This window comes from Glycine soja, chromosome 2, assembly GCF_004193775.1.
Source record: "Glycine soja cultivar W05 chromosome 2, ASM419377v2, whole genome shotgun sequence".
Lineage (NCBI taxonomy): Eukaryota > Viridiplantae > Streptophyta > Magnoliopsida > Fabales > Fabaceae > Glycine > Glycine soja.
In genome coordinates, this window is record NC_041003.1 from 41046570 (window position 1) to 41057255 (window position 10686).

Genomic DNA, 10686 nt, shown 5'->3' on the forward strand with positions numbered 1-10686 from the left:
TCCCACTTGAGATGGATGACAATGATAGAACAGTGGCGTTTGTCTATTTGTCACCTTGGCAGCAAGACTACTCATTCTTGATAGATATGTTTGCTACGTTTGGATTCCACCACTGTTAATTGTGATGGATGGTGGCTTGTCACCACCAATGTCTCATATCTCTTTGTGCTCCCTTTTCTTTCCCAACCTTACGCAATATCATTTTTGGCTCGTTTTTCTAGTAACGAAGTTTATGGGTAGATTCCTGGAGGACAGAGTTCTCACATCATCATCATCGCACGTTAGTCTGAGGTTTGCTTGTTTATCATGAACCTTCTGTTTACCTCCAAAAATCAAAATCAAAATTTTCTGTCTTTTTGCTCGAGTAACTTGTATAAACGGACAAAGAAACAAAAACCAATTCCAATTACTATAAATTACGAAATCTTAAAAATTTCAATGTTGTGGTGGTGTCTCTTAGTCTTTTACAATTCTTGAGAATAATGACATTTTTTGTCTTGTGTACATGAGCTCATAATTTTTTTCTGCGTGAAGACAGCTGCAGAAGCGTAAGTCCACAAGGTAAGGAATCTTGATTTATATTTTCCATGATGACAGCTAAAATCACTCTTAACATTAGCAGAAAACGGATAGCATATTACTGAGCCACCACAATCAAAGGGAAGGTGTTATCTATGTCTGCATGTATAGCTATTTACATTTTACCACAAACATTACAAAATATGCAACAAAACCTACAACTTAAGAAACCTTTACTACCATGAGATAAATATATCATAAGCCAAAATCCTTTATAAGATTCGGAAATGACGTAGGCAAGCTTAGCAGTAAATATAAGCATATCAACACTAGACTCAATTAATTTAGATCGGTAGTAAAAGAATATTTTCTATATATGACTCATACATTGTCCATTGGCTATATGGCCAGAACTGAGAACAACATCTTTAGAGTATTTCAAATATCTCTACCCGTTAAATATAATAATACCAGCCATTTCGAACAGCCAATTATAATCATAACTGAGATGAATAGAATGATTTTTCATAAACTTCTCTGTAAGCCTTGAGAAGAACATTAGAAGAAAAAAATGAAAAAAGAAAAAAGTTCATGCATAAGTTAAAATTAATTTATGCATATCTTTAAAATTAATTTTTAAAAAAGTTAAGAAAGAATTTTTACAAATTGATTTATACATAAGCTAATTATAGTTTATGGAGTAACATTTTTTATTTTATTTTCTTCTCCTTAAATACTTCTATAGAACTTTATCCAAGCATGTTCTACATTATTTTATAAAATATTACACACAAATAAATAAAAAACTACACAATGAAATTTCATCGTGTATTTCAAATGAAATAGAAAATTAAAACTAATATATTTTGTGTATTATATGTTGACATTAAAACTAATATATTTTGTGTATTATATGATGACACCTCCCTGTATATTTTCATTAAAATACATAACAAAAAATAGCTTATGTTGTGTATTATAGGTTGACACTTTGTATTTTTTCATTAAAAAACATAATATAAATTAGTTTTTGTTGTGTATTTGGTATACATACAGTGATATAAACCAAAACAGGAAAGGGAATTGCTATTGTCACAACCTACTTTTACTATTGGTACTACCCATGCGGGTGTCTTTTTGTGGTATCCTAAAATTGTCCCATGATATAAACCAAAACGGAAATGAGGGTGAGAAAAAAATTTAAGAACATAATGATTCCATTGTTAAATTTTTGCCACTCCTAATTGTGTAACAAAAACACACGTTTGTTGTGTAACGTAACAATGGAACCGGTGTTAGATTTTTTTTATACACTTTACAAAATGAAAACACACTTTCGTCGTATACCTACAAAAAGGAAACATGTTTTTGTTTTGTAATTTTATTTTATTTTTTTGCAAAAAAAAAAAGACAACAGAAACATGTTTCTGTTTTATAAATTTTTTTGTGAAAAAAACAATGGAAACATGTTTCCGTTGTTATGTTTTGTCCGTCAGTCATTATTCACTTGTTAAGGAACTCATTAAATTATTTGCAATACAATATGCATGGCTCACATACACAAATATAAAATCAATCACCAACTAATCAATATACGTAATCAATTGTGAAATGATTGGAAAAATCAAGATAATTAGGTTGGTGGGGTCAATGTCCAACCCATTATGAAGATCTTTAGGCATTTTATGGAATTGATCTGCAAACATTTTTTATTGATTTGCAAGAATTTCATCTTATTGATTGGTTGGTAAAAATCATTTTGATTATCATCATACATGTTTCCAAAATCTTGAGGCATCATAACTTCGCCTAAAAAAATGTATTCCAATTCATATATTCACTACAAAGAACCATTTAGGACAAAACATAATTACAAAAAAAAAAACAACATCCAATATAATCATGATTTCATTGTGTGTCAAAATTGATACACAACGGAATCATGATTATAACGTGTTCTCGAAAATAAAATAATGGAATCATGTTTTTGCTACACAGTAGAAACATGATTCTGTTGTGTTTAAAAAAATTACCATGTTGGGTGGTCTGAGGGAGACAAGAGAAAGAAGAGAAGAATTGGAGAAGTGATGGAAAAATGAGAAGTGAGAGAGGAAGGAAGAAGGGTTGGGGGTGTAGGAAAAAGGAAGGAGGGTGTAATGGTAAAAATTTCCCCAGACCAAAATTGGCCTTTTGTTCTCACTTTTATCACAAATCCCAAATTAAGCTAAATTTTAACCCCCCCCCCCCAAAAAAAAAAAAAACAGCTGGCCCAAACACTGACATTTCAGTCACGTGGTATGACACTCAGCCCATAGTTTTTTTCTTTTTTTTGGTGGAAAAAATGGAAAACAGCCCATAGTTTCATGGCAATAAAATATGAACAATTAAAATCTTATTTTATCATTTGTACTTATTTATCAAAAGAATGAATATACATTAAATAGTAGTGGGATCCGCATATTATATGATTTTTTTAAATGAAAAACTAAGAGAAGGAAAGAATAAAAGAAGAGTAAAGTGCAAAAAAAACTTTCAACATTGTCCAACCGACACTGATTGGACAGTTCTTATAATACTATTTTATATGATAATTTTTTTTATTTTTATTACAAATTAAAAAAAGGATGATGTTGTATCATCCTATCAATTCTTTCAATATTCTTTAGAGTAAATATTAAATAAAAAATCAATGTATTAAATATTTTAAAAGCATAAAATAAATCAATCCTTTCTTTACTATCAGCCATACTTTTCTTTTATAATTTTTATTGATGATATTGATTTGTTTTTGCACTATACAGTATAATTTCTCATGTGGAAATGATGGCGTGGCAATTGATAAAGGTGCTGCATCAAAGGGTTCTGACAAAGCATCCAATGGAAAGCATTGAGAGGAAGCTAAAAATGACAATAGTAAAGAAAGTCTCTTGTCTTGTTACTCATCTTTCCAAAAGGAAGAAAAATATTAAATGAACGATTAAATAAACGAAAACTAATAAAGAGAAGAATAACTCTATTTGTCTTAAGTAATAAAAAAAAATCAATTTGTCTATGACGTTTATTATTACTTTTTTATTTATTAAATATAAAATTAAAAATATTTTTTAATATTAAATACATTTTATTTTTATTTAATATATATATTTTTTAAAAATATCTTTCATATGACAATCTTTATGATTATTTGTTTTTATTGCTTTTTTTTTCACAAGTCAAATATTACGGATGTTTTTTAATCTATCGAGCCACATACTAATCTTACTTATGTTGCATAATGACTTAAGAGAATTAAACAAGATATTTTTACTAAAATAAATTATTTCTTCTCATGGGTACCCAATAAAATTTTATATTATTTTTTCAATATTATGAGCTTTTTTTACTGCTCTTTAGAATTATTATAAATAATAATTTTTTTTATTTAACCATACTCATATTCAATATCATTGAGTGAGCTGAAACGATTTCACATAATTAATCCACAAAATTTGGTGGATTTAATGCTTTCTTTTTATAGAAAGATATAGTAAAATTATTGCGACGAAAAATTTAAGGATAGAGATGGAAGGAGGCGAAGGTTCACTATAAATAACGTACACTCTCCCACACCGAAATGGCAGCCATTGCTACCATTTTCGTTTCTATCATACCCACTTCGCCTTCTCCGTTTCTCACTAGACTCACATCGCGCCTCCATTTCGCTGCATTCCCTCTGCGTTCTCCAACGAGGAAACTCATGTCGCACACTCTTGCACGTGCCACTCTTGGTCTCACACACCCTTCTAATATCGAAACCCCCAAGGTCAGTCTAAACTCGTTAACTACTTTTTCTCATTCAATCTTCCGTGCCCATGTTTTGTTTAACTCTTTATATGCTTTAACGATTTAAAAAGTTAATAACTTGTGGATTTTCTCGTTTTGGGGGTTTACTTTTGAATTTGACTTTTTATGGGGTGCCTGATTGGATTTTAAATGTATTGGTGTATGTGTGTGTTTATTGATGTGATACTGAAAATGCGTTTTATGTGTTTGTGAAAATTCCTGGAAGATCTCTTTTGGTGCTAAGGATGTTGATGTGACGGAATGGAAAGGGGACATTCTGGCAGTGGGTGTTACGGAAAAAGATTTGGCTAGAGATGCAAACTCGAAGTTTGAGAATGTGATTTTGAGCAAGATTGACTCAAAGTTGGGTGGTTTATTAGCTGAAGCCTCTTCTGAAGAGGATTTCTCTGGCAAAGTTGGTCAGTCAACTGTTCTTAGAATTACAGGACTTGGATCAAAAAGGGTTGGATTGATTGGTCTTGGTCAGTCACCTTCCACTCCTGCACCTTTTAAGAGTCTTGGCGAGGCCATTGTGGCGGCTGCCAAGTCTTCTCAAGCAAGCAGTGTTGCTGTTGCTCTTGCCTCTTCTGAAGGACTCTCCGCACAATCAAAGCTTAGCACTGCTTATGCAATTGCTTCTGGTATTGAATTTGTGGTTTAGATTTGTTTGATATGTATAAAAGCTTGTGATTTGTAGTTATGCTTGACAATGTGTGGGCTTGAAATGTGGCAGGGGCTGTGCTGGGATTATTTGAAGATAATAGATACAAATCAGAAGCAAAGAAATCAACACTAAGGTCCATTGACTTTATTGGTCTTGGGACAGGACCTGAACTGGAGAAGAAACTGAAGTACGCAGGAGATGTTTCTTCCGGAATTATCTTTGGAAGGGAGCTTGTAAATTCTCCTGCTAATGTGCTCACACCAGGTTCATATGACACTTTGAATGTATATGATATGATATATTGTTCCTAGTTCTTGCAGTTGTTTGGCTGGCAGTTGGACAATTTCATATCTGTTAGGGAATTGTGCTTCTCTAAAATTGATCTGTGCTTGATGATTTGTTTACCTCAGGGGTGTTGGCAGAAGAGGCAGCTAAGATTGCTTCCACCTACAGTGATGTTTTCACTGCTAAAATATTAAATTCTGAGCAATGTGCAGAATTGAAAATGGGGTCCTATCTGGGTGTTGCTGCAGCCTCGGCTAATCCTCCTCATTTTATCCATCTATGTTACAAACCTCTGAGTGGACCTGTCAATGTCAAGTTGGCATTAGTTGGAAAAGGTTTGACTTTTGACAGGTAAATAGGTGACCTATTTATTTATAACTCAATTAGAGAGTGATCAATCTGAAATGGGATTTCCCTAGTGTGTTATCCATGGTTTTGATTTTTGGTGTTATAAATTGAATCTGGTATGACATTATAACTTCAATTTGTTATGATGTTGTAACTTCATAACTGGGATTTTCCCTTGTGATCAATTGTGGTTTGATTTCAGTATTATAACTACAATTAGAGAGTGATCAATCTGAAATGGGATTTCCATGTTTGGCAAGCCATTTTAGTTAACTCATAGCTTATTTAACTGGTTCTTAAGCTTATAATTAGACATGGACCACAAGTTAAAAGTCTTATCATTTTTATTTATTCTTATTCAATATAATAAAATATTCATCATTATAATGATAACATCTATTAATCTCTTTGATTTATTTTCTTATGTTGTCTACATATTATTAGTGGTGGCTACAACATCAAGACTGGACCTGGCTGTTCAATTGAGCTCATGAAATTTGATATGGGTGGTTCAGCAGCAGTTTTAGGAACAGCAAAAGCTCTCGGTCAAATCAAACCTCTTGGGGTGGAGGTCAGTCATTTATGTCATTGGTCATGACTTTTTCTTTGCATAGAATATCATTTGGTTTGATTGATTAGCATTTGGTATCCTAAGTCTTTCTATCTTTCAATGTTATGTCAAGGCTTTACTTAGGGGTGATGGGTGGGATATGGCAAATCATGGGTTCATATGTGTAAAACCAATTGCGATTTCTGTCTCAGGCTCAGCTAATGTTTTCCGTAATGAACCTATGGAACATCAGTTTTCATTTCTTTTATGGTGGCTAATTTGTTTAGAGTTCTGATGGATATTGTGTAGTATCTTTTGTGGTAATAATAATGCATGCAATACCCAGATTAAAAATCCTACATGTGCAGGTTCATTTTATAGTTGCAGCTTGTGAGAATATGATAAGTGGAACAGGTATGAGGCCTGGAGATATTGTCACAGCTTCAAATGGAAAGACTATAGAGGTGAGGATTTAATATATTTTTTATTTGTAAATTTTGCACGTTAAAATTAAGTTTTTTTGTGATATGACTCATAGTATTTGGTGGATTTTGTTTCTGTTTCAACCATTACTTTGCTGTATTTATTTTTTGCAAACAAACATATTATATGGTCCAATGGTATTTCTTATATAATGAAAATGTAATTGGTGCTTATTGGAATATTTAATTCGAAGTTCGAACATTTGAATGAAATGCATAAGTTATTTCATTTTGAGGAAAGTTTCCCTTCAATCGTTTATGATGTTTTGGGATGGAAACTATGACTATCATTTTCAGTCTATCTGTATTGCAAATCTGTTTTTTGCTACATCTGGTACTAATAAATATAAATATATGTATACAATGAAACTGAAAATCAATTTATTGGAGTTTTGGCCTCGATGATTTATTTAATAGAACATGTGTAGTACTTTACCTCGTTTTTGTACTGAGGATTTGATAGGCTTAACATCTTCCGTAGGTTAACAACACTGATGCTGAAGGTAGACTTACCCTGGCAGATGCTCTGGTATATGCTTGTAACCAAGGTGTTGAAAAGGTATAACTGTATACAGCTATGCATTTATTTCTTTCTATACCTGTAATATCCCCATAAATCATCAAAACTCTAGGCCTCCCACCCAAAAGATTTGCTTAGCATTTAAAATTGTATTTGTATTGGTGATTAATTATTTTTCTAACAAGAATTAGAGAAATTGTGAGAACCATTCTAATTTGTCTAGCTCAATTAAAATATTTGATAAACTTATACAATTGTTGTTCTTTAAAAATATCTGGGGGTAAGTTCAGTTCTTTATAGTTTATTCAAAAATTGCAAAAAGTGCTGACTTTGGGCATTTTGTATTTACACACTTGTACTCTATTGTCTTCATATTTTGGTTTATGGTTTCAATTTACATAAGCTTAAAAATTGTTTCGTAGGTGTATGGTTTGTTTTTAGAATGGTGCTAATAGATTGGTCAATTGTTCTCTCAGATTATTGACTTGGCAACCTTGACTGGGGCTTGTGTTGTTGCTCTTGGACCCTCAATTGCTGGTAATTATAAACTAAAATTCTATTACATCAACTTTTTTTAAGACCATATATCAATATTTGCTTGTGAGAAACACAAAAGGGCCCAATATTTTAGTCAGCACCGAAAGCACTAAGCATTTGTATAAGCTCTGGTAGAGGCTGGACCTGAAAGATATATCTGTGAAAATGCTTGATCCTGATTACTATTGCAAACTATTGTTTTTGAAGGTGTGTTTACACCCTGTGATGACCTAGCAAAGGAAGTTTTTGAAGCTTCTGATGTGAGTGGGGAGAAACTATGGCGGCTGCCATTAGAGGAAAGTTACTGGGAAACAATGAAATCAGGAGTTGCTGATATGTTGAACACTGGTGGTCGACAAGGTGGTGCTATTGTTGCTGCTCTCTTCCTGAAACAGGTATGCACTTAATCATGATATAAATCATGTTGTTCTTAATTTTTTTTTCCTCAAACTTATTGGGAAGTTATGGCTTATGACCATGGAAGTTTAATAATATCTTAATGATATACTGCTATTTTCTTGCTCCATGTTTCTCCAAGTGATTGTGTTTCATGCAAACTTTGACAGCCGATAAGCAGTGTTCCACATAAAGTGTGTGCACTGGTGCATGAACTATCCTAATTTGAAGTTTAGAAAAATCCTGTGAAACCAATTATTTAAGGAGAATTATTGCAGGAAAAAAATAGCTGCATTGTAAATATGAAAGTGTGTTTCTCAGTTGTCTAGCTTCTTGTTGTGTAGTTCCACTGCATATTCATGTTAGCGGTTTCTGAAACAATTTTCCTTTTCAGTTTGTTGATGAAAAGGTTCAATGGATGCACATTGACATGGCTGGTCCTGTGTGGAATGACAAGAAGCGCTCAGCAACAGGATTTGGCATTGCTACTTTAGTGGAATGGGTTTTGAAAAATGCTTCAAATGCCAACTGAAATTTCAAATCTTGTTACATCGTATGTGAAACACAGGATGAGATAAGCTCATCTTGTGATGTTTGTGCTTCAATGGGGTTTGGTTATATGAAATAAGTTATTTAAAGGGATGGAAAATGTGGTAAAATGAGGCATTTTTTAGTGTATTCAAACTTTTTTCTAGATACAAAAAACAACCTTTTTGTTTTTTCACATTTACCAATAATTCAGTTTGCCTCTCATAGTTTGTTTTATTTATATTTTTCCGTCGGCTTTCGCAATTGTAATACTAGTATCCTATATAAAATTGTAGCCTTATTCTATGCCTTTATAAAAAAGTAATCAAAGGGATTCATTCTTGGGGCTATGCATGGTGATTTAGAAACATGACTTGGAGGTAAAGAGACATTTTTGTGATGTGATGTTATTTTTCAATTTGAATAACACTAATGAGAGAACTAGAGAAGTGATATGCATATTATATTTTTCACCTATATTCTTTTTTTTTTTCAATTATAAAAGACAATTTAGAACCCAGAAGGGCAATAGGTGATGTTACCATTAAAGAACTGGCCTATTGTTATACAAATTAATTGTTTGTGTATAATAGTACCCCTTTTTTTGCTGAATGGTGTATAATTGTACCTTTTTACGAGTAACTCAATTTCTGCGTGATAATTACCTTTTGAAGAAAAAAAAAACGAAATAAATAACTGTTAAGATAGCTGTTTTAAACCTGCTCTTATATGAAAATAGCATAGGGAGAAAGGGGAATCATTTAATATATGTGTTGCCGTTGTCACTAATTGTCTTTAATATAGGGTAAAAAAGAAAAAAAAAATCTGAAATTAATTAACATTCGAAATTTTATAATTTATGTTTAAATATTATATTTTATCTCAAAGTATATCCTTAAACAGTTAAATCAGAATTTTCAAGTATAATTAAAAATATCCTTTTAATAAGGTTGGTGCTCGAAAAGAAAGAGATTGGTGGTATTTTTTTAATGAGTCTTAATATGTGTTTAGTCTTTCAAATTAATAATCTTTTAGTCCTCCAAATAAAAATTTGTATTTTTAGCTCTCAAATTTGAAAAAAATTCAGAATTTGAAGACTAAAAAAATGTAATTTTTTATTTGAGGAGAGAGTAAAAAGAACATTTTTTGAATTTGTGAGACTAATAAATGTAAGTATTTATTTGGGAACTAAAAAAATCATACCTCCTAATTTGAGAAACATAATTAAGTCTTTATGAGAAATTTTACTAATATTTTGAATACACTTTTTTATTAATTAAAATCTATTAAAAATCACAGTTTTGAAAGTTTCACATTTTATTCAATTAATCTCTTTTAATTAATATGAAATATGTTGCTACTACTAAAACATTTTAAATAATGCAGTAAAAAACATTTTAAATTAATAAAATAGACATGATAGTTTTAAGGTAGTAGACATACAAAAGTACTTTAATACAATGACCATAGATTAAGACCAAGATGAAAACTTTGAAAATGTTGTTTTGAAAATGTTGGTTTTCAAACTAAGTTTTGCATAAAAGGGTGTATTCACATTGGGATAATCCATTCGTTTGTCTACCTTTCGGTTTCTAAAAGATCTATGAAAATATTTTAAAAAAATACAATTCAACTATCTACTCGTGTTTCTATGTGTATTTACAAATTTATACGAATAAGAGAGGAAAAACCAAAATATAAATAATGATTTCAAAATTTAGAGGAATGAAAATCATAGAAAATAATTTAAGAAACAAAATAAAAATTAATTTTTACAAAGATAAAAACATATTTAACCTTATTTATATAATTTTCTGACTTACCCTTCAGTAAAAAAAAAAGCATTTTTGTTCTTCAAATATAAGGTTGTACTTGTTTTATTGTTCTTAATTATTTTATTATTATTTTGATTCATATATATTTTTTGTTTTATTTGTGTTATTCTCACTGTAAAGTGATAACTAACAGAAATTAGGAAAAATACTAAAATGAAAAGTTTTCCAATATAAAAATGACATAAAAATTTAAATTTGAC

General features: G+C 31.0%; 1 protein-coding gene across 1 annotated transcript; it reads left to right on the forward strand.

Annotated features, from left to right (window-relative positions):
* The first annotated feature begins 4077 nt into the window (after positions 1–4077).
* Positions 4078–9001, forward strand: LOC114394439 (leucine aminopeptidase 1-like). The gene is made up of 10 exons (XM_028356017.1): positions 4078–4321; positions 4568–4982; positions 5075–5269; positions 5416–5641; positions 6083–6209; positions 6557–6652; positions 7152–7229; positions 7667–7727; positions 7935–8122; positions 8518–9001. Exons 1-10 carry the CDS (start codon positions 4133–4135, stop codon positions 8653–8655), a joined length of 1713 nt encoding a protein of 570 aa, XP_028211818.1. The 5' UTR covers positions 4078–4132; the 3' UTR covers positions 8656–9001.
* Positions 9002–10686: the final 1685 nt, after the last annotated feature.

Coding starts and splice junctions, on each gene's coding strand:
- LOC114394439 (XM_028356017.1), top strand. CDS start 4,133: ATGGCAGCCATTGCTACCATTTTCGTTTCTATCATACCCACTTCGCCT. Junction 4,983..5,074: donor TGCTTATGCAATTGCTTCTG/GTATTGAATTTG, acceptor GAAATGTGGCAG/GGGCTGTGCTGGGATTATTT. Junction 6,653..7,151: donor CAAATGGAAAGACTATAGAG/GTGAGGATTTAA, acceptor CATCTTCCGTAG/GTTAACAACACTGATGCTGA.